Source organism: Acromyrmex echinatior, chromosome 3 (genome assembly GCF_024713525.1).
Source record: "Acromyrmex echinatior isolate Ae372 chromosome 3, ASM2471352v2, whole genome shotgun sequence".
Taxonomy (NCBI): domain Eukaryota; kingdom Metazoa; phylum Arthropoda; class Insecta; order Hymenoptera; family Formicidae; genus Acromyrmex; species Acromyrmex echinatior.
Genome location: NC_141854.1, coordinates 7,902,539 through 7,928,969, shown reverse-complemented (window position 1 = coordinate 7,928,969; position 26,431 = coordinate 7,902,539). Strand labels below are relative to the sequence as shown.

The following is a 26,431-nucleotide window of genomic DNA, read 5'->3' as shown; positions in this document are numbered from 1 at the left end:
TATAATCATACTTCTTTTGTACAACTCGATGATTAAGATTTGTCATTTATAATCACACAGGGAAATAGCGTGAATGTAATACCGACAGAAAAAAGACTTGCGCAATCCTTTAAATTTAATACTTCCTTCTCTGCTGCGGTATAGTATGTATACGTCTGGTATGGATACTATCTGCGTACAATGGCCGCCAAGGTAACGTAAGTAACGTGCGTGGCTAAAAGGCGAGAACCGGGGCGTGTTAAACGGAATTAACGCCGGAGGTAACCTGAGCGCTGTGAGAGGAGTCGTTATGTTCTCTCGTTTTGTTGAGGAAAATCGCAACAAAAAGCATGCCCTTTCACTCGGTTCTTTCGTGAATTCCGGTAGCATGCGGAACTGTTGAAGGGAAGAACCTTGTCAAGAAATTATGTCGGATATTATATCGTAAGATTGATTGTATACAACTTATGTTAAGTTTAAAAATCACGATTCTATTATATTGTGTTAAAAATGTAACAATATTTATACAATATTACCATGATTGCCTCCTGCTCGGTTTTCGACCGAAGATTTCGACTTTTTGAATGAATATTTGGCTTTTCGATTGATAGAAAAATCTCTGGGTGACACTCAAAATTTAGATGACTTTTTTTAAGTGTACACATTGATTTTCTTCCGGTTTCGACAAGAAATTTCTGGCAGAAGGATTAAACAGAAAATAATAACAATTTCCAGATCTTCGGTAGAATAGTAAAATCTTCGACAGGATAGTAATCGATCTTTAGTGGAACACTAGTCAAAAGGCAATCATGATGGACTTTCTACAATAAGCCATTACCTAAACTTGAAATCTTAAGCCGTAAGAAATTGGTCAATCATCGTCGATTATTCTTCTTACATTTGACTGATTGATCAATTTTTACGGTTTAAGATTAAGTCTTAAAGGTAACGGCTTATTGTAGAAAGTCCATGAATACAAAAAATATTGTACAGAGTGTACATTCTCTACATCTTCCATCGATCGCCCCCCTTTGTCAACGTCGATTAATATATAATGCTAAAGCGATTGCGAGAACATTCGTAGAATGTATATAACAGCACGAGTAATCCATCAGCGAATATATCTATACCTATGTCAAGAGATTTTGACACGTAACTCATGACAATTTGCAAAATCATTGCGTATGCAAATCAAAATCCGTAGCTACAACGGTCAGTTAGTTGAATTCTCGTTAGACGGTTACTCGAGGATGCTGTCGATCGAAAGTTCCACAAGTTCGTTGCAAATTAAACGATACCACGACTCAAGGTGAGAGCTACCCGAGTGTGTATCCGAGCGTCGAAACTCGAAACTATCGTGCCATGGAGTGCATTAGCAAAATTGGAACCCCTCCAACCGGCATGGCGTTAGATCGGCATTGGGGTTTGTATCGTGTTTCGCGACTCGCTTGCAGAACTTATACTGGCCACGATTGGCACAAGCCACGGTGGCTAATTGCCTTTCTGTCGCGAGAAAAAGCATCTCGATGGTCTGGCGTACGTGAGGCGTCGCCGTGTCTATGAACATCTCATCCAGGCCAGTGGTTGTTTCAATTATAGGGCGAGTCAGACATCGCGGAAGTGTCTTCTCAGTTCACGCTTTGTGCTTCGCGCTCTTAACGATGCAATCGTCGTTAGAATTTTTCGGAATGGCGGACGTTCATCCTGAATCAACTCGAGATAACTTTCCTTTCTCATAACCTGTGATTTAATTTTGCCAAAATTTTGTATAGTTTCTTGTGAAACTGAACTAGACGCCAGGAAAAGTCATAAAATAGAAACAGTCAATCGGAAAGTCTCAAGTTACCCAGCATCTAATTAATACCAGAATTGAGTTAGATTATAATAAACTGTGATAGATATATAAGTTTAATGTAAAGAACTATGTAAATTAAATGTTTTTGTATCACCACTTATAAATCAATAATTGTATTATATAAACAGTATGCATAAAACAATGAACATATTGAATCAGAATAAAAGTAAAATTATAGTGTACGCTCGTATATACACACACACACACACGCACACACGCACACACACACACACACACACACACACACACACACACACACACACACACAAATTTTATATATATATATATATATAAAATTGCGAAGCAATAATTCAATGTAAGGTCAATTATATCAAACGAGTAAAATTAGGATGACTGACAATGACAAACATTTACTATTCTCACAAAGATTACAGAACGTTTCGAACTTAACTTAGCCTTCCTCAGCGTATAAAAATTAATGAGGTGAAAAATTAATGTCCTATATTATTAGAAGGTCCATTTTTATGATTATTACTGTTATGATAATAGTAATCTTATATATGTATAGTCTCTCAAATATAGAAAAATTATACTATAATTGATGATTATTATAATTGTCATTATAGTAAATATATTTAACTATTTTCTTAACATTCGTTTACATTGCAAAAATTAAGAGATTTTTCTTAGTCGTATTGCCCGAGCATAATGACTTCTCTCATATGATAATAATGGTGCACACGCTGGTTGTACACAGTTATATAAGGGACCTGTCCCTTAGCAGATTAACGTCAATTCCGAACGACGAATTGTTAGAAGTTTCCAAGACAAATATAGTATATTTGTCTTGGAAGTAATATATTTAATATACTACTCGGTGGGGGGTTTGTCATTACTTTAGAACTACGAGCGTACGAAAATTTTTTGATTCTGCCAGAGATCGCACCCGAAATTTATAGTATAGCAGACCAGTGCGTTGTCTGCTACGCCACTATTTACATGATAATAAATTCGCTATTTACTTGGTAATAATAACTACGTGACTTTTAATAGAATTATGAGCAATCAAAGTACTCGTTTTATTTAATCTAGATAACTCATTAATAAAAAATGTTAGAAATAATTTAAAAAAATAATTTTTGAAGAAAAATTTTAAGTTTTCACGTTAAAAGTAATAAATTTTTTGAAATTTTTTTAGATAAACCTAGTGACCTAAAGTGAGAAAAAAGTTTTCTATTTGGTCCGTAGTTTTCTATATATAAACATTAACAAACTCACAGAATTCAAAATCAAGAGATTTAGTAACCTCTCGAAAGTAGAGTAGTCTAATTAGCTTCAAAATCCTCTTTTCAATTAAATAGTGAGAATTAAAACAAATGAGAGTATAAACGCAGTTGTTGTGGTTAAATAATACTATTATTCAGTGTAATATTTAATTGAATATATTTCTATACGAACGTTTCGATTCTTTTTTTTTTTGAGTCATTAGCGTTACACCAGATCCTTAGAAATATAGAACATCCCTCATGTATCAATGGCAGCCATTAAAGGATCCTCTTTTCAAATTTAAATTTCATTCATCTTTTAATGAAATTACACAGCCGCTTCAATTTTAAAGCATTATATAAATCTTTGTTTTGACTCCCCCAATAATATCTATTACATATATTAAAAATTCAGTAGTTTTCAGAAAATAATTCCCATAATCCCTTTATTCTAAAGAGAAATTCGCGAAAAATACAACATTAAAATCCACGTGAATTTTCATCACTCAAAGAAAAGTGATAAATTGTGTAACGATCTGCGAAACGAATGGTATGATACGAGAATGCTGTACACTCGGCGTGATATGAAACACGTTGCCACGGATTAACAGAATCGCTGTATTTTCTACGGAAGAATCACGAAAAAAGCTACATAATAAAATGCTCATCCCAACTCAGCGTGTGCATTCGCCACTGACGGATTTTAATTTCGTGGTTTAATCGCGGCCGCTTAGTCGCTTTTTGCACACTGTCGCTTTTCGCAGCTCTCCTTGCGTTTCGTCTCGTGCAGTAATCGCGTGAAAATTTGCACGTCCAACAAACTTTTCGCGATCGTGACTCCGCATATTCCGGTAAGCTCAATTTTTCGTTGTTCTCTTTAAACTCGGCCTGTCTGAAAGTTGCAAAGCAAGAACGCTGTCATACTCATAAGTACATAAGTATTTTCCTCGAAGCTTATTTTACAATCTAAATAAATGTTATACGTAATAATGCATAAATAAAATCAATAAGAACTAATAATATCGTATCTTTTCTTATTACATAAATGAGTAAAAAAATAATTACTTGATTATTATTGAATTTAATATTTACATTACTACTTGATAAAATATACAAAAAAATAATGCAACGTTTGAATTAATATTTTTAATGTGTCCTTTTCTTTCTTTTATTCAGCATTATTAAAAAAATTTGCCTCTACACTGTTCTTCCCATCTTGCAATCATGTTTTTTAATTGATCTATGTATAAATTAGTTTTGTTTCGTCGTTAGTCTAATCTTGATTTACGCTCCGGAAAATGTGTAATTAAATTAATTAAACTAATCCCATATTTATTTATGTGTACTCCAAATTAAAATTAGTATTTTAATTGACAAAAACAGATAGTAGGTATATTTGAATAAATAAATCCACCTACGTAAAAATAATTCGCAATTGTGAAATACAAAAAAGCTATTTATATTTTTCAAATTATATTTTTGAGATTAATAATCTTTTCAGCTTTGTGTGTGTGTATGCATAAGGTATCACGATAATTAACAGTTTGGCAGACCAAATACAAATGTCATCTTTCATATCTACATCGCTTTCGTATAAATTGATACAAATATATATGTTTTACATCGAAAAAAAAAATATCTCGGAATATTGAAGCTTAAATTATAAAATCTTTCTATATCTCGGTTTTTAATTTGTCACAAAGAGTGGAGCGCTAATTCTGTGCATCGAGCTTGCTTCATCTGCATCTCTATTCGTGGGGCCGACATCGCGTTATGATAACAACGGATTCGCTTTTAGCATGCTGCGGCATTTCAACTCTCTGCAGGTACGGCTTTAATTCACAAAGCTTGCATACTCCGGGATTTAACATCGACGATCTCCCGCTCCTCTCCTATAGTCGCTTTCGATGTTACCCCGGGCGTAAACTCGCGATACCCGAAACGCGCATAAAACGCGGACACTATATGAATGCGGGATCTAAAACGTGTGAATTTACGCTGATACCTCCACGCGAACGATCGTGTGTCTCGAAAACGCAAAACACTTCGATAGTCATAAGCGACTGATAATATAACAACGATATAAATATACAAAATAAAATATATTCCGGAAAAACATTGATTAAGTATAACAAAAGTTCTATCAAATGTATAATGTGAAACCCATTTATATAAAATAACAAAAGTTGTCAGAATAAGATAACAACAAATTTATTTACATTTTTATCAATACTGCTACACTGAGAGAAACATGTTTTAATAAATATTTATTTGAATAGTATTAGCAGAATATTACTAAATGTAAAAAAGATATATATATATATATATATATATATATATATATATATATAATACAAGAATCATTAATTTGATTTAACTATCATTTTTCCATTTAGTAAATATTTATTTACATTTAAGTAAATGTTAAGGTAGTGCTATTTAAACAAATATTTGTTAAAATTTGATACATTTTTCTCTATTCTAGTATTCCACATTCTTAAAAAATATATGTAAAAATTTAGAGACTATTTCATCAACATCATTGTTACATAGAATTGGTGAAAAATAAAAGACTTAAACAAAAGCAACGAAACTAACAAACAACATACTCAACTCAAAAGAGAGCAAGTCAAAATAGTCTGTCTATTGCAAAATTGATCTCATGCAAATTTATCGCTAACATTAAAAGTAACGACGCGCAAAATTAATTTCATAGGCTGCTTGCGGGGTGTGATTAATGAGTTCGTATTAACGATCCAATCTTTGCGAACGACGGGCTCACGAAGTTTCCCGAGACATATCGGAAAATTCGCGAACGGCTACGGCGGATATTGCAGTTGAGAGTTAATTGATCGCTTCAGCACACATGTTTAACGCATAACGAACAAAAACTGATGAGAATTCAAAACAATTAAAAAATTAACGATATTATAGTTTTGACACAATATAATGTAATCTCCTTGTTCAGATATATATTTTCTATCAGAGTGATTTAATGTGAATTTATTTAATTTACAGAAATGAATTAAAACAGTTATTATTATTCTCGAATATACGATTTTCTCTTTAATAAATAAAATTTTATTTAATTTTCTTTTATAAGGTACCTAAATTTTCACCGTTAATTGTGTTAATTTATTCAGACGATTTTAATCGTAGCTCACGTCACGATGAAACTGCAACGAGGCTCAATGCTCGCATTTTTCTTGGTGGAGAAATCTAGAGGATTTATACGTTTACTGTTTTTCTCTCAGTTACCTCTTTACCGGGTCTGAAAAATATGCAGCGAAGTTGGAGAGGGTCGGACAAGCTGCAGCGTTAAGCTTTCTTTGCATACGAAGAAACGGGCCACGATAATGATATAAATATTCATTAACGGTGCTCTCGTTTGAGAAAATCCCGCGGGCGAACACCGGAAACATAACCAAACATAAACAAATTGCGGTCTTCTTACAATATCCTGACGTCAGTATCTCTTGTGCAAAAACTATAGATTACGGATAGCATTGTAAATAAACATTTTATCGAATCATACATTACATATTGTTATGCTATTTTTTGGATCTCAAGAAAAATGTAATAATTACATTTTTCTTGAGATCCAAAAAACTTTTTAAAGAAATATAGACCTGCAAAGATGTGACGCGCTACAATAACAAAAAAAATAAATAGAAAATGCCTACTAAAAAATTTACCGCAAAACAAGTTTGTTTTAACAGCGTGGAAATTACGTTTTTTATACGCGTTTTGTAAATAACATTATAAAAATATTGGTGTTTTATATTGCTGCAAAATTAAGAAATGTAATTGTGAAGCGAGAATAAAAATATGTATATCACAATTCTCGAAAAATGCATAGCTTACCTAATAAAAATTGATAAAACTTCATATAATAGAAAGTTTTTATTAATTTTAACTTTAATATTTTTATTAAGAAATATCTTTTTAATAACTGTACTGAAAAAAATTGAACATATTGAGAAATTCATAAAAAAATAAATATCGTGAGATTTTAAAAATCCTTCTTACAATATGCATTCAAAGATAAACATTGGAAAAATTTACTTTAAACAATAATTTGTTTTATTGAAAAAGATTCATTTCAATAAACAAATTGTTACGAAAAAGTATATATCGATGATATTCATGTAGAATTATAACCATTTCTATATTACATTTTTCTTTTTTTAATTCATTCAAGATAAAATCTTCCAAAAAAATTTTTTTAAATAAAAAAAATTCAAATTGCGTGCATTAATCTGATAGATATATACGTGTGAATTTAAAGGTAACAAAGGAATACTTTTTTATCCACGTACTTTATATTTCATCACGAATCAAGTCATAGTAAGTTTTAAAGAGCTCGTAAAAAAAATGTTACGACCAACTAAACGAGAATATCCAACCACTTATCGAAGTAAAATAAAAGTAACTGCTGTCATACATAAATCTCGAAGATATTCTTACGAGAACATAAGAAATCGTGGTTGACATTTACGACGAGTCAACCATAACCAAGATATTTTTAATTTATATACCCGCATTTTGTGTGTGTGTGTGTGTGTGTGTGTGTGTGTGTGCGCGCGCGCGCGCAAAGAAAAAGCCTTGTAGAATAAAACTATCACACGATTCTTAAAGAAATATGTAAAAATATTGCCATTCTGAGAATTCAATTGTAATAAAATCATTTTTGTTTATTATTATCAGTCTAGAAATAGAATTGCGTCTCAAAAATAATATTAATATAGCGTACATTCGTATTATTGCTTAAATTTTATAGAAAGTACTTGTGTATTTTTTTTGAATGAATGAATGTATGTATGTATGTGCAGCTTTGGACGTTTATGCTTTTCTATGCTTCCGCGGACAATTTGACCATAAGAGGCAAGCGAAAAAAAAACAGCAAGTCGTAAAGTAAACTTGAAAAGTCAGATCTCAAAATAGAAAAATAATTCGAAGAAAATAATGTTTTTTTCGAAGAAAACTATCATAAAAAAATAAAATTGTCGTTAAAAGTGCAAAATTTTCATGTATAAAATAAAAAAGTAATAAATGAGATAAAGAAAAGTCCCGTATTTCAATGAAAGATGTCATCGATAACGAACGAATAAAATTTAACAAAGATGATAAGAGAGGTCACAGAATGCTTAATACGATGCACGAAGTACCGTAAATTTATTCCAATCTTGTATTTCGTGTCAGCAAGCCAAAGCCTCTGAGTTTTCGGACGAATCGGAAGCAGCCCTTATCCTAGTCACGTCCGCCTGCTTTTCTTTTCCCATTCTTTCCTGGTCGTTGTCGACGCCCAGTGTTTTTCTATGGGACGCAAAAGGGGTTGTCAAACGTTGCTTACCGTCGTAAAAATCCGTTCTTCCGAACCGTATTTCTTTATCGGATTACACAAGGAAATCGAGCGATTCAGATGCAATAATAGCACGAAGCTGCAAAACCGTGAAACCACGAATTTTCACGACTGTCCATAAAACAACACGTTGCTTGAATTTGGAATGTAATGTCGTAAAGTAGAATTTAGTATGTACAATCAGACGTCGCACAATCAAACGTTTATATCAAAGATATTCGGTTGAGAGATGCACAATATAAATGCCTTTACTTTTTTCGCTGCTCGATTTGTTCGAATATAATCAAATTCCCTTACTTTTTGCCTTATATGTTATATCGCTAATAATCTTCATGAATTTCTCGTAATTTTCTTTTCCTTATTTCTTTTTGCATAATATGCAGATTTCATCTGCCGGCACATTCGACGATCTCATTTGTATAAGTTACTTAGCATCAATTCAATCGAGCGAATTATACAAATCCATCGCGCGTTCGTGCTCTTTTCCTTTCATTGCCATCCCGATTGGGAATTCAATTTCTGCTCTTTAGAATCACAGTAAGCCGAACAAACGTCAGTTCTACTCTGAGTAGTTTACTTGTACACTAAATAAATTGCTTTCTCGTTTCACGCAATCTGGATTTACATACATATTATTGGATTACAACAGAGTTTGTTCTTATTGTCTACATAATTCATACTTTCATTAAGAACATCAACGCCTAATCGAACTGCAATTCTCGCTGTAAGCGATCAAAGTTACGCAAATTTTCGATTACTTTCCTGTGTAACCTGTAATTTCTCGATTATACCGCCACGGAAAGAAAGAGGTTCGGGGTCGCGCACGTTACTCGAAGTTCAGCAATGACGAACTTTAACCCACGCCACATAGTTGCATACAATCTCGAGGATATAGTGTAGCCTGTAGAGTAACGGGGCGGCCGAGACAATTTCTTGAGAGACACTTTGACGAGTTAATCCGTGGAATGCCTGAGAACGCCCTCGCGGTGTAATAAATTCTCTCGCTGTGAGAATTTATCGAGACGCGGAAAGTATGAGTTCTCTCTCTCTCTTTCTCTCTCCATCGTACTTATTCATCCACGACACATTCGAGAATTTCCGCAGAAATTAAGATATTTTAGAGCATCATTATCTTTAGATAATCTACGGATAGTAGATGCTTCCACGAGATGCCCAAATTTATACAATTGTAATCTATTTATAGCATACCTTGATCTAAAATGCAAAGGAGAAGACACGGGAAACTACTAGATATTAAACGTTTATATTTATTAATGTCGATTTATTCCTCACTCGGTATGATATTTGACGATTGAGCTCTTAACAAAATTTATAATTTTTATAACACACTGATGATAAATATTGAAAAATATTAAAAGCATAGAAAAAAATATAAATATTTATAAATACAAAACGCTGTAATGTTTGTAAACATTTTGCAAACGCTAAAATAAAAACGCTCAACAAATATTCAAATATTTTTCCGCGCTAACGGTATTGCACCAATACGATACACAGTATTAAATTAAAAACAAATACAAAATCAAAATGTTTCAATTCTCTCGAATTGTTCGAGGAGAAATAATGAATCGTTCATTCATCGTTCGTATCGCGATAATTCGAGGATTGAAACACACGATGCGACTATTGAAACTCCCGTGTCCGACAGAAGTAGAGATTGTTTCCGGTGGGCAAGAGGAGACAAACTAAGCGATTCTGTAGTGGCGTATAACTCCCTCAGGTAGTTTTGACTAGTAATCCTAGGCGTGGGGAGTTACAGCATCATGTTTCATGGCTTACGTAGATCGTACGAGATGGTCCAAAGTAACGGTGAGCGCTCGATCGAGGTGATCGGTCTGGGCGTCTTCTACCGATTCAACGTCGGGAAACTTCATTCTACTTTGGCACGTACCATTTACCGGTTTACGCCCGGGGAGTTTACGACCTTATTCTGCGCTTGCCATCCCGAAATTCATGCAGGTGTAACGGCCCTCTTTCCCCTTATCGTCATTCCATATAGTAATGCCGTTCGATATCAAAATATCAGCAGCGACATTACGGTAAATGGAGTAAAATATACTATATCGCATGGCTCATAAGTAGATTTACTATCGTAAAGACTAATTACATCCAAGATTCGCGATGCAAAGTCAACTGGTCTAAATAAGAATTATCTGGATCTTTGAGAAATTAGTATTCCAATCGTTAAAAACAAATTCGAATATATGCCATTATTAAGTGCTAATTTGTTGCTCTGGCCCCAAATTTATTGCTTTTACTCATTCGCAGGAAATTAATATAAAAAAATGGGAGTGTGATGTCAACTAGCACTCCACCTTCCAAAAAACATGCATAAAATATTGTAAACAAAAATCTGATGTGTCAGAATTTCGATTTTTGGCTTCAAGATATTGTAAAGAGACATCGGAAATTTTAAATGGGTATTGATTTATTATAAATTATCGTAATTGCATGAGAGCAAAACGGTAAAAAATAAAAAGATATAATACCATAGGTTTAATTCTAAACTGTTTCTTCAATGAAACTAGCAAAATATGTTATAGACATATTTTGAAATTAATTGCTCATGTAAAAATTTAAAAAAATCATAAAAATGCATAAAGAGCAAAGTATATCAATCAAATTAGCTAATTTATGCTAATTTCGTATCAAATTGTTTCTCGAATTTATTGCTTTAGAAATATCTTAGTCCACAAAAAATTAATTGTTCACTGTTTAATTTAACAAAATTAATCGATAATGTATGTAACAATGCTAACGTTACGTATAAAAATAAAGTTGAGATAGTGTAATTTGTTATTAGAAAAATTTTAGTCTAAATAAATGGCGCATTTAGAAAGCGTACTTTATCTTAAATAAATAATAGAAAAAAGATTACATACAAAATCACAAGTTAATTTAGAAAATAATGAAATATATACATAAGAATATTGTATCAACGGTGGTAGATTTAACAATATTCAAATCGAAATAATGGACTTAAAATAACATTCAGAATTTATCTCGATTTCACGTCGATTCGTCGAGACACAGTAGTTTCTTACTAACGCAAAGCCAAGCAAAATAAAGAGCCTCGAAGTTTACTTTTCGTTCAAATTACTCGGCGGAGCTTTACGCGCGCGCCGAACAAGTTTCGCGAAGATAAACCCACGGAAATTGTCCGGTAGTTTTTAAAAGTCAGGACGAACGAGCTGTCAGAGACAACGAAGTCGACCTAAATACTCTCCTCAGGTTTTAGATTTCATCGAGGCACTCCATGGACTTATACCATAGCTGTTTTCGCTCCCGTTTATTAATTCCGCGTTAAATAAAGATTTTCTGTGAAGGGCGTGAATAATTCATTCTATTCTACTGCTATAGCGTTAAAATAATTCATATTATCTCGTTGTTGCATCATCATTAAAAACAATAACTTATAAAATTCCGCATAAAATTTATAATACAATAATTTGCAACGTTGAATATTTAATGACACTTGAATTGAATTGTATCGTTGTAATAATTTAATTCATCAATCACGATCCATAAAGTAACAATGTAAAAAATTTCGGATAATAAATACTGCGCATCACTATACAACCACGTATATTCCGCTCAATGACTGATTTTTCACACGCCTTTTTTTCCCAGGGAAAAATCGACTTCGCTTTAAAGCGTATTCATACCAAACTTCGAGTCCTTATCTGGTCGGTAATTCCGATGCAGATGAGGTGGAATACATTATGATAATATTCCCCAATTTTCAGATGCGGGCAAGCCATCTCTGGTAGAAACCAACACTCGGACGTTTCCCCGCTTCATAAATCAATTCATAAACTCGGAGGCGCTATATCGATCGCCGAGTGGAAGAAAATGAACGTTTTATAAAAGTGGATTATTCACATCTACCGAAGCATTAATTATTTTCGTGCGGTAAAGGTATTCATTGAGGCTGATTAATCTTTACCACACCTGGCAAGCTTCACCGTGCAATATCCGCGTAAAATTTGTTTTTTTTTACGTTACGTTTGCGTACCTTATTATTCGTAATAAAATCATATTATATTACAAAGAAATATATTTATTGCTTGAATATTACATGCTAGCATTTTTTCTGACTACAAAATTACTTAAGCGTTATCACCATTTGTATTATTTTTTAATAATAATTATGTTCTCTAAGAAAAATGTCTGGTTGAATTAATTGAAATCCTGGAAAATGGACAAATCAAAATTTTCTAATTAAATCTATTAATATTCTAAATGTGTGATAATCGGAATTCTAATTGATATAATTAATAATAATATAATTGATATGATATTCGCCATTTTCACCTAGAGAAAGATTTCTTCGATTCAAAGAAATGTTTCTTTGTTATACAGTCAAAGAAAAAATTTCTTTGATTTGAACATAATTTTTTTAAATCAAATAAATTTTTTTTATTTAATTTAAAAAATAATGTTTATATCAAAGAAATAACGTTCAAATCAAAGAAATTTTTTCTTTAACCGTAAAGCAAAGAAACATTTCTTTGAATCGAAGAAATCTTTCTCTAGGTGAAAATGGCGAATATCATATCAATTATATTATTATTGATTATATTATATTATATTATTATATTATAATAATATAATTATATTATTATTAATTATATCAATTAGAATTCCGATTATCACACATTTAGAATATTAATAGATTTAATTAGAAAATTTTGATTTGTCCATTTTTAACCAGGATTTCAATTAATTCAACCAGACACTTTTCTTAACGATTATATCCGTCATTTCAAACGAATAAATGCGCGTAATTCGCATATTGAACTCGTTGAACAGAGCGGATTCGATCGAATCGATCGCATGATGATACGACTGCAAGATATAAATTTGCGTTTACAGTTCATCCGGTTAGCAAATGGGTGGATCTAGCGCAGCGATTACAGAATTTGCGAGTTAAAGTTTATGCACTTGCGGAGAACATGGTATCTGCATGTGCCAGTCCAACCTGGCTGCGAATGTCCCAATTCCAAAGTAAACATTTTCGACCAAACGCACTGAGGTTATGCTTTGTTACGCTTTCGCTTGACTCTAAGGTCCGATTTTATTTTAGAATTGAAAAACTATCTAATTATTTTTAAAGGTCACACGACATAAAAATTTAAAATGAAAGATCCAAAAAGTAAAATAGTAGCAAATATCAATGATAAATAATAAAATTATTTATTAAGAAGAAATGTATTTTGAAATATAAAAGGATTGAAAATTAAATGCGTTTATATACATTAATATATTAGGTGTTGGAATTAATTCGTAGCGTTTTTAATGAAAGAATGTTATTTATTTCACATGAGCATTAAAAAATACATTAATGAAAGTACTTCCCATCACTTGTAAAACGCTACGAATTAATTCCAACACCTAATATTATAATATAAATAATAATCAGAAATTTATATTGTTTATTATTGCTATTAATTGCTACGCAAATAAGTAATATTGAACTAACCATATTGAATCTTTCATGGTTGGTCTAAGAACTTTCTGATCTTATTATGTACATAATTTTTATATTTTATGATTGTAAAAGTAAAAAGGGCTAGAGCCTAAAACATAAATTGACAAACTGTATGAGTAGTTAAAAAAGTTTTTTTGAAATAAAACTATGTCATAAATTAAAAACGTAAAATATAATTTGACAATCAGAAGTTGAACAAACGTTTCGATCCTGGTTGGATCATTTTCAATGTGACAAATAAATTAGTGTGACAAAATAAATTAACAACGGTAATTAACAATAGAGTTATAACGTAGATAAAAAACATATAAAAGATCAAGTAAAATTCGCATTCGGACGCAAATTAACTATAAAACTCGCTCCAAATTGAGAGGAAATCAAATAAACGATTATAGTTGACAAAAATGTGCTCCTCCGAACCGTATGTGTGTATAAGGACGAACATGTTTCTGTTAGCAAGTATAAATTGTAATAATAAATTAACGGTAGAAGTAAATAAAAATAAAAATAAAAATAATAAGAACAATAAGAAAAGTACGAATCGAGTCGCAAACAGTAAAAAGGAAAATACAAATAAGTCGTAAATAATAAGTCAAATTTAAAAAAAGAGGCAAAAATTATCTTTGATATAATAAGGCAAGCACATAAGAAAAAAGAATGAAATCGCCAACATGCATTGCATATGTATGATAAGTTTAGAACAAATAAATTCACAATAAATACCTTATGTGTGTGTCGAAATGATGTATTATAGATTAGGCAATGCGAATGGAATCGAAATTGATCGTCTCTCTGAGAAGCTAAGATATAAAGTACGACATATAAAGACAAGAAGGTTGAAATGGAAAACTAGAAAGGGAAGGGGGAAAAAAATAATAAGAAGGAAAGAATAAAGTGGAAGGGAGAGAAAGTAGGGAGAGAAGAGAAGGATGAGGAAGGGAAAGCAATCAAGAGGGAGAAAGAGACTGGATGATCTGTGAATAAGTATCGGGTAAAGATTCGGTATCGTTCTGTCTATTAAGGCCTTGTTTCTGTCTTTTAATATGAATCATTTCAGATACCAATCTCTTATTGTAAGAAGATTCGCAGTCCAAAATTCTCACATCGTTCCATTTGAAATTATGATCAAAATTGATTCGATGATCAGTTATGACAGTAGGAGAACCTGTATTCTTTTTGATGTCAGAGATATGTTCGTGTAGTCTCGTGCTCAATTTTCTCTTTGTCTGACCAACATAACTCGCCTCACAATCATCACATGAGATCTTGTAGACAACATTCTGAATGTTGTCATAACTGATCATCGAATCAATTTTGATCATAATTTCAAATGGAACGATGTGAGAATTTTGGACTGCGAATCTTCTTACAATAAGAGATTGGTATCTGAAATGATTCATATTAAAAGACAGAAACAAGGCCTTAATAGACAGAACGATACCGAATCTTTACCCGATACTTATTCACAGATCATCCAGTCTCTTTCTCCCTCTTGATTGCTTTCCCTTCCTCATCCTTCTCTTCTCTCCCTACTTTCTCTCCCTTCCACTTTATTCTTTCCTTCTTATTATTTTTTTCCCCCTTCCCTTTCTAGTTTTCCATTTCAACCTTCTTGTCTTTATATGTCGTACTTTATATCTTAGCTTCTCAGAGAGACGATCAATTTCGATTCCATTCGCATTGCCTAATCTATAATACATCATTTCGACACACACATAAGGTATTTATTGTGAATTTATTTGTTCTAAACTTATCATACATATGCAATGCATGTTGGCGATTTCACTCTTTTTTCTTATGTGCTTGCCTTATTATATCAAAGATAATTTTTGCCTCTTTTTTTAAATTTGACTTATTATTTACGACTTATTTGTATTTTCCTTTTTACTGTTTGCGACTCGATTCGTACTTTTCTTATTGTTCTTATTATTTTTATTTTTATTTTTATTTACTTCTACCGTTAATTTATTATTACAATTTATACTTGCTAACAGAAACATGTTCGTCCTTATACACACATACGGTTCGGAGGAGCACATTTTTGTCAACTATAATCGTTTATTTGATTTCCTCTCAATTTGGAGCGAGTTTTATAGTTAATTTGCGTCCGAATGCGAATTTTACTTGATCTTTTATATGTTTTTTATCTACGTTATAACTCTATTGTTAATTACCGTTGTTAATTTATTTTGTCACACTAATTTATTTGTCACATTGAAAATGATCCAACCAGGATCGAAACGTTTGTTCAACTTCTGATTGTCAAATTATATTTTACGTTTTTAATTTATGACATAGTTTTATTTCAAAAAAACTTTTTTAACTACTCATACAGTTTGTCAATTTATGTTTTAGGCTCGTAGCCCTTTTTACTTTTACTTATTTTGATTTATTGAGCCTTATTATTTTATAATTTTATGATTGTATTTCTAATAATATTTTTCAATTAAAATTTAAACAATTTCTTTTAAAACAAGTTCTAATTGAATAATTTGATATTTATTAAAGATATGATTTTAATACAAGGTATATATAGTGGACCCAAAAGAGTTAATCAGTTTTTATTTTAATATTTACTAGTACGATCAAAAATCTGATTGTGAGCGGAAAATTCCGTCGGATGATGGAAAGATATTTATACAATAATTTTTTAACGGCGTTTGCTTGATCGCATGCATCGCTGTGAACAAAACTTTCTCGGATAATAATTCGCTCGAATAATTTTGAAGTTTTAACGGATATAACTCCGTTAATTGCAGACTGAACGCGCTGAAGTATTAGTTTTGGAATATTTATTAAAACATACCTGATTTTAATAGAAAGAGAACATGACAATAAAAGTTGAAATACTAACAAAAGTTAAAATCACAAAGGATAAGTTGTAAAATAAAACAAGATGAAGTTAATCCGCGAAATGGACATAATGATACCGTTCAAACTAAACAGAATATGATCCGCAATTTATCTCAGTAACTTCTATATAATAAATGTTTTACATGCATATATATTTACACAGATATATACGAGTCTCTCACGTATGGCATTCCAACGGAAAAATGTAATTATTCCTAATATCTATGCGTGCTACCATTAATATAAATTCCGCGCCTCGTGCGAACCGCAACAGAGTATCCTCCGTGAAATAAAGATAAATGACTGCCGACACGCAATATACTCCGCGTATTGGAAAAATCATTAAGAGCTGAAGAAACACATTGCGTTCATGCTCTGTTGATTCGAGCATTGTCCTACGAAATGCATTGTGAATCGAACACGAGATAATCAAAAGAAAAAGAGTTCGCTTTATTTGTGAAAGAGTAAAAGAAGAAGAACAAAAAAGCCAAAATAACAATTAGAAAAGTATTCTATTAATATATTTAGGATCATTAGATATTTTAGTCGATTAAAGAGATTTTTTCAATTTATACTCTTTAAAAATATAAATTACATGCCACAAAGATAAAAAGCGCATAATGACTTCATAATTTTCTTCATTCAGATAGTTTGAGCATAAATTTTTCAACTTGGAACCAATCCGTCTATGAAACGAAAATGTTTAAGTATCATTAGACAACAATTGCCTGACAATTGAAGTGTGGGTCAAATAATATTAACAGAATTGAATTATTAGACGTGTGAAACTGGCACGAAGGACAGCGCCTCTGGTGATCTCCTCCGAACGGAAGGGCCAGTCATGATCCGTCACTAACGACTAATGCCAGCAATTTGCGTCGACGCCAGGGGACGCAACTGAGAGAGCGATGCATGCACGTCATTCGACGTGATTTATACGACGTGTCCTGTTATAATACCGGCAGCCTATAATGCAACGCTATAACGTCCTATAGGACCGGAAGCGCGGGAAGTGCCAGGAGGTGCACCACGTGGTAATCAACATGAGCTACTGGCCGATGATCCCTAACCACTAATGGATCGTACCAGGATGAGATGCGATATCGATTATTCCGATGAATACAGCCGATAATACAACATAGAACATGATTTAGTCGCTAAACAGGATACCTCACAATATAAATTATTACAGTTTAGAATTATAAGTGAACAATCCATAATTAAGAAGCATAGAGACGTTCATGAAATTGAAAAAAAAAGAAAATGAAAAAAGAAAGATGATTTATCTTGAGAATTGCCTAGATCAGTAATGCGTAACTGATGAGGCTCTCGCAAGCTATCTGTGATTTTTTTGAGACCTGCCGATTTATAGCCAAAAATAATAATAAAATTATATTTTTTATTTTGTGTAAACAGATTGAATATTATGTGATTAGAAAAATTTTATCTATTTAAAAATGGCCTTCTGAAAATGACTGTAAAAAAAGGTTGCACATTCTAGACTGATGACGAAGACATAACTTAGAGACATTTTTTAAATCTTCACTGAAAAAAATACTAAATTTTAATAAATATTTGTTTGAATAACTCTAAGTAAGTATTTACTATAATAAATGTAAACATATATTTATTTAATACAAAAATCATTAATTGATTTAAGCATTATTTTTTTATTGAGTAAATATTTATTGTAAATAAATATTTACTTACGCTGAAAGAAAAGATTGGTTGTTGCAATTTAAATAGTAAAATATGGCATAGCATTTTTATATAGCTGCAGAAATCAGTTTTTGGTTGTAGCAGCACATTTTTAATTATTTTACTGAAAGAAAAGATTAGTTGCTACAACAATTTAGATAGTAAAATATGGCATAACATTTTTATATGGCTGCAGCAACCAGTTTTTGGTTGTACCAGTTAATTTTTAGTTACGTTAGTCTATCGAAATCATATACTGACATTGCAGATAGGTTAACACAATTAAAAATTTGCTGCTACAACCAAAAACTGATTGCTGCAGCCATATAAAAATGCTACCATATTTTACTATCTAAATTGTTGCAGCAACCAATCTTTTTTTTCAGTGTACACACAATTAGTACTATTCAAAGAACTATGTATTAAGATTTGGTAAATTTTTTTCAGTATTGATTCGACGACTTCACGAGATGTATACTTAATACACTATCGATTTTTTGGCGTTATTTTATTTGTCAAATGAAGATATAATCACATTTTAATGCAGATTTCGTAAACGTGATGATTTTAGAGCGTAATATTGCGACGAGAAAACACGACGTGCTGAAGGGAGGGGCGAAATGAAGACACTGATGAAACTAGAATTTCGACAGCTTGGAATAATGTGAGATAGGTTGTTTTCCCGCGGGAAACGATGCCTGCAACTTGAGCCCTGAATTTCAGGCGACGATCGAAACCCTAACTTGCCTCGCGGAAAATAGATCTCGGAATGTCGCATGCAGATAAGCACTCCAGGATATTACAATTCTCATTATCAAGAACGAAATTATGTTACTGTCCGCGAATAATAAGTATCCTACCAGACGATATTACAAGTTTTCTGCCGAGAAAAGAGGAAGCGGTGAAATTAGAAAAGAACATCGATATTTTAATATAATTGTTAAAAATAAAATAACCAATTATTTAAAATTTAAAAATATGCAAAATAAATCAAAGTGATAAATTCAAAATTCAGTCGTAAGTCCCGAATGACGCGCGACGTAGCATATGATATATTGCAAATGTAGAAACATCTTTTATACAGCCATCATAAAAAAAAGAATGAAGTTTTGTCAGTTCGACAATATCTCTGTCATCGCTCATGTATCGCATACGAATCGCAGAAATATCTACCACTTTTTACGGTGGTTACATAAAAAGCGGATTTTTTCCCCGCGTATGTCTGTATACATTGTATGCAATGTGCGTACTAATCCAAAGGAAATGAATACTGGAGACCGATATCCTGCTGCGTATTGATGAACACCCGCGGAATTCGTCGAGCCATGTAGAAATTCATTCCGTACTATGAATTTCTCTATTCACGAAGGCAGTCATTTTCCCCCTTGGTGCGAAATTTTTCCCACCACGTTGCGAGAAAAGCAAACAGTTCCCGGAAGCCACGACGGAAATATGATTCCCGCGACGTCTCGTAAAAACGACTTGGCTTCATTTCGTTGGATTATGCAGTACCCCGCCTGATTTAATGCCAAGGCCAAGGGAAGGTACAGCATGGAAAAGTCGAGCCGGCGAAATAAAGAAGACGAATAAGGGAGGAGTAAAACAGAGGTGACGAGAAGATAAAAAGAGATATACAAAGCTATTTACGAAAAAAGAAAGAGAAAGAGAGGGAAAAGATAGAAGGAGAAAGGAAGGTAATCGACGGCAGACGGTGACTTCCGGAAGATTACACGAGCCGGAGGCTGCAGTTTACTCCATTTGGCAAGCTCGATATTCACCGAGCCGCCTTTTCAACCCGATTCCTCCCCCCCTTCCCCCCACCCATCTTTCCTTTCCTTCTCTGACCGTCGACGAATGAAATATGCCCTCGCCTGAATTTCAAACGACGCTGCAAATCGAATCAGGCTCGCTATGAATCTTCCGACGAGGCCGAGGAGAACAAAACCTGATGAAGTTTTGAGAAGGCGATGGGTGTGTTTGCACATTCGAGAGACAAGGGTGATTTAAAAGGTCGGCGCGACCAACGAGGGCTAATCAACTCCGTTAAATAAATAATGTCTTGAAATATATAGGGGTATCTGAAGAGATAACGTGAAGTAATGTGTCCTACTCCGACAAAGATCTGTTTAAATAGAGAGAGAACAAGATTATTTTTAACATGCTCTCCATTCGCGAAATATCGAATGCGCATAAATACATTGGCTAAACCTATAACGTATAATTCATTTGCCGTTTAATGTCACCTTTAATTTCCCTAATGGTGAATCAATCAAAATATTAAGACATGGTTTTCAATCCAATTAATGGATGAGAACATAATGAAACGCATAATAGTTAATTAACTTGATGTGCGGATTTGCGCTATGTTCACATGTACGCTCGAAAGGAAACATTTCTCCGTATGTATGTGTATGTAAAAGCAACATGTATTGTTGCACATCTACACATAAAGTTAAACTTTCACGAGATAATTATTTCGGGCTTCCCGGCTATCTGGAATTTTGCAACCATTTTCCAATTACGTTCAAGATACCTTGTAAAATTAACATCATTATAGTCCGCATGGAATTGTATGCGATAACTCGATTTTATTGCAACCCTTCACTCGTAACAAATCGAGAATCAAAATTATATGTCGCAAAAATAATTATTGTCGCGAATAAACTTATAAGAAAAAATGTATTGCTTTTTAAATTTTTTTTCTAAATTTTTTTCCATCAAATTTAGATATTATAAATATAACAATAAATAAACTTTTTTTAATTATTCGGACTTAACATATTAAGTCCATTTTTTCAAAATAATGTAACTAGTCATAAAATCGTATTACATTCTATTCCTTAGTTAACATACGAGAAAATCACATTCGAAAAGAAATATAAAAAATAATATATCTACGCGTGAAATCGTTATCATAATTGTTTTCCTTTCTATATTCAATTAAAGATTATATAGATTTGATAAAGACAAGATCTAATAATATCTTATCTAATAACTTAGAATCATCAAAGTGCTGGCAAACTCTTGAGAACCAACTGGATTAGTTCCACGGCAAATTGGATGAAACCGTCCGATGGAAACGGAAGAGAGACGAGTAGAAGGAAACTGAGATGATACTATTTCCTACATGCATTATACAAACGATTCTCAGAAGCATGAGGAAGTTCGTGCGGACCAGACACTTTCAGATCTATCGCTCGCGTCTTGAAGGTCGGCGTATATAATTGCCGAAGTTAACCGATCAAACGATGATTAAGGAACGACGTGTCGTGAACGCAATCGTTGCTCGTAGATTAGATTCCAGTACCACTACTAGGAATGGCAAGGGGGATCGTTAGCGCTAATGACTCAGGAGCAAATAATTATCCGTTACGTCTTCTTGCGCACGTAATTTACGAGGAGACACCGCGTACCAACGATATGAAACTGCAATTATGTCATGATAAACCTCAATGTAAGCGTCGAGATAGCCGTCGCGCTATCTTATAAAACATTTGTAATATCGCGACTCGATTTGATCAGCTGCCGTTGTCAATTTCTTACACTTTCTTCCCAATAACAGTAAAATCTCTGCTGTGCAATGAATAATTCGTATCACGATAAATAAATCTGAACACGTTAATATATGACACTTCTGTACGTTTGCTGCATCATTATTATTAAGTATTGTAAGCTTTATAAATCGAGAACATTATTTAGGAACTTAAAAGTTCTAGCTGCACTTAACAGTTCTATAATTTTTAATAAATAGAGTAGTTTCGGTTATTAAAAAAACCTGTTTCGAAATTAAAATGCTAGATTCATGCAGCGTTTCAGTTTATCTTGCTTAGTATCGTAAGAAATTTATAATGCTATTCGAAAAAGATGCTGTGTTTTAAAAGCAAAGAAATTTTTAATATAATTGAATAGAAACAAGCAAACATTGTTAAAATATCAAAATGAAAAAGATGTAGATTTCATGTCGTTATCGTTAAATAGCATTTCTTGTGTTATTCTGTAGCTATTTGAGCATTGCAGTAGGAGTTGTAACAATAGATAATAATTAAATACTTCTTAAACAATCTATACCATCTGAGGAAGGCGAGTCTACGTGTACCAAAGTGAAACGCGCTTTTCAAGAATTCTGTTTATTCTAGAATAATTCTGTACTTATTTCTGCACACATTCTAGCAAGAATTTTAATAAACTTTTAATATTAATAAAATATTTCTCAAATTTAAATAAACTATTTTTGTTTATTTAAATTAACACGGTCAAGAATTATAGAATTATTAAAAATAAAGTCAGACTTTTCTCAACAGTTTGAGAAAATGATTCCCTCGAAATGATACGCCAGCTTTGCGCTACATCGGTAATGTATACGGCAACTGATCAATTTGCAGAAATGCAGGGCACGCATTGCGGGAACTGTTAATCGTGTCATCTGTGTAATTAATGGGATAAATGCCTTCGATGAGATATTACCGTCCGCATTTAATCATATGCAAATACGCTCTATTTTCGAACCGAGAGAAAAATTTAAGCGACCACGTTAATATCAGTCAAACAATAATTGAAATTCTTGATATGAAATTCTCATCAAATTTATATTGTAAAAAAAAAACTTCAAGAAAATATCACGGTAAGCAACAGCTTTATACAGCAATTTTTTTTATATTAATACCGATATTAATTACTGACGATCAATTGAAATACTTTTATCGGACGAATAAAACGTGTAAATTAAAAGAGACGCAAACGCACGTGATTGCGATTCTTCTCTCGGTCGCGACTACTTACTAACAATCTCCTTGACTCGGCTACTTTTTGCTACCAACTTTCTACTTACGTGTCTCGTGTCGGCCGCGAGAAGAGGAGTGTGTGCCTGCAACAACCGAGCGTTCAGGGAATTAGAAGAGAGGTCGCGTGACTTTTTGCTCTTTTGCTAGCTTGGAACTTCATGCTTCCGGCAAGGCCATTCATCTCGCGTCGGATTCCAAAAAATGACCAAAATATCGCGGCATCGTTTTATTAGGAATATCATTTATGCAAACAAGTTCTATACAATCAAAGATGTGCACTCACAAGAGCGTATTTCTTGATGAATTTTAACAAATACATGATGAATTCTAATTATGAAATTATCTAACAAGGAGGATTACAAAATTTTCGCAGATTAAACTTCGCGGGCATGGATAAATCGTTATTATTCATTACGTGTAGCTGCTCTCACTTTAACTAGATTATAACCGAAGTTTAATCTACAGCTTTGCTAGTAAGCTATCAAGATATAAATGATTTCCAAATTCATCTCAGTATACGCTCGTGTAGTTGAAACTTTGCAAAACGCTTTATATTATTATATGAAATATATCCAAACTAATTTATTGATTATTAATATATTATTATTATATATAAATGAACGTGAACTTTTACAACTAATCCGCTTTTTCTTTTAAATAACAATCGAATTAAATAAAGTAAATAGAAATATATCGAAAGTGATAATGATTTTGCGTGTAGACGAAAATTTTTGGCCTTTTTGTTACGTTAGTTTAGTGAAGCTTAGGAATTTTAGAGAGGAAGTCTCTGGGAAAATGTGCTCGCATGCTGTACTACATGTGTATTCAAGAGAAGATCATTCATGCAAATTTAAATAAAAAAATAGAAAGGGGATATTTCTGGCCGGCAGCGACGTCGTTTTGTTGATTCGGCTAAATGGCTTAAGCTCGCATTTTAGATGCCTCTGCACAATGCAAATTCGCTCCTTTTGCATACCACGCGCTTATTAAACGCGGTGAGCTCATTAAAAGCGGAAGTTGACAATGGCGCGTGCGAGCATGAAATTCTCCGCTTCGCATAATTATCGCGCCCACGATAACTGAACTTCGCGATGCAATGTAACGACGAATTTCACCACGTCGCGTCGCCGTCACCGCGATAATGTCGTGGAATAAATGCAGGTGAGCTTTAAAACACACATTCAATGTCGGTTGTTAAAATATTACGGTCCACGTGATATTCGAGTCTAATATAAAAAAAAAAATATCGTACTCGATGTCACATTTTAACTTCGCGTGTACTTTCTTAAATGAAAATGCATGCACTGAGAGAAAAATGTTTGGTATTTGTAATTATAATTACATATTACTATAATTATGATTATTACTGCTATAATAATAATAACAGTAACTGTATGTTTAATATAATAGTTGGAATTATCATAAAAATGATTCAAGTGATTATAATTTTATATTTTGGGACAATTATAAAAAATATGGTTGTCCCAAAATATAACTATAAAAATAATAAATTATAGTCTCTTGAATCATTTTTATGGTAATTTTATGATTATAATAACTAGTCATTTTAGGTTGCCAAGTATATACATTTGTTGCTAAAATTATATACAATACATAGTTACTGTTATTATTATTATAGCAGTAATAATCATAATTATAATTATATAATTATAGTTACATATATTATACAAAACGTTTTTCTCTCAGTGTGCGGATAAAATCAATAGATTTGTTTTTTATTAAATTCATAAAAATAATTCTATTTCCGGTCAAAACGGATCTTACTGATCTTAGCTTAATAATATTAAATACAAATTTTTTTACAAATATATTATTTCAGTTTTATAAATTGTGCATAAAATTTATGGGATTTGAAACGCAATCGCAAATCAAAGCTGAAGGAATTAATACCTTAAATTAGATTGATCGTATTTATTTAGTAAAGCTAATAAGATCTTAAACTATAAATAATTTATTGTAAAAATATTATCTCATTGTTTTTATCACCTACAGCATTTGAACTTTCTTTCTTTTTTCACAAAATTTCAAACATGTATTATTTTAAATAAAAACTATTTTACTTTAAGTACAAAAAGTGCACACTAGTTCAATTATAAAAAAACAGACGTAATGTTACTTCGATAGATTAAAATATGTCCGATGTGCTCTGTTATAGACAAACAAAAAAAAGGAAGACAAAAAAAGGTTGAAAAAAGAAAACAGGCGTGGATGTAATTTTTATTCGATTAAATTCAAGCAGAGAAAGACATGCCGTCGTCGTTTTCCCAACACAATTCCGAGTGCCTGTACGAGACTACCTGATCATTTTCACGTACACAAAGTCCCATGATACTTGTGATGAATAATCTGTGCTACAAATTTGATGAATCTCTACAGGGTTTATGATGGAAAAGAAAATGCGAGGCGTGTCAATGCAGAAAAAATGCAACGGAAAAATATATTTTTTTTTCTTATTATCCAATGAATATGTAAACTCTAGGCAAGATTTCAAGTGTCAGCAATAAATTAAATATCGACACTTGTAATTTTATGTCGTTACTTCGTCATAAAATGTATTGCTGCACGATTACACGCAGGTTATAATCGACATGTAAAGGACGTGACGGTATACTTTTGATTAGTAAATCGATAAAATAAATTAAAAAACAGAAAACTGGTTTGTTCTCCATGAAATCGAGTTATTACATTCAATGCTACGAGTTAATTTACATTCTAGTCGCACGTTCTACCGCAAGTAAACTACGCAATTTAATAGAATCATGTTCGTGTTAAAAATATATCTTAGAGGAATCAATCGAGAAAATTGAATAAGAAAAAATAATGTCTTATTAAAAATGTTATTAAAAGTGTAACCAGAGAAACGGAAAAACATCACATCACTCTTCCTGATTGCATTACATAATCCATTAACTTAAGTATAGATTCCGGGCTTTTCCGAGAGAAAGACATCAGGATTATTGATCGACATAGTCGTTATCGTTAACGACGCGCTGTCTTTCCCGAAATTCTTACCAATAAAATGGCAACCCTTAATTTTCCAGGGAAATGGGGCCGCGTGTACGGCCAAATTGAATTTCATATTTCGCTGCGCATGGTGAGTCGGATTTCCGGTCGCTGCTCCGACGTCCCCTCGTAATTAATTGC

At 32.5% G+C, this 26,431-nt stretch overlaps 1 protein-coding gene across 15 annotated transcripts in view; it reads right to left on the bottom strand.

The window, feature by feature from the left end:
* dlg1 (MAGUK family member discs large 1) overlaps positions 1-26,431 on the bottom strand; it is a 624,340-nt gene that overhangs the window by 92,251 nt on the left and 505,658 nt on the right. For 14 of the 15 annotated variants that reach the window (XM_087404046.1, XM_087404047.1, XM_087404049.1 and 11 more), the window contains one exon: positions 23,314-23,349. The exons of the other annotated variant lie outside the window; for it this stretch is intronic. In XM_087404046.1, coding sequence (XP_087260172.1) covers positions 23,314-23,349 — 36 coding nt within the window. The remainder of the gene's footprint in view (positions 1-23,313; positions 23,350-26,431) is intronic. 15 annotated transcript variants of the gene reach the window in all.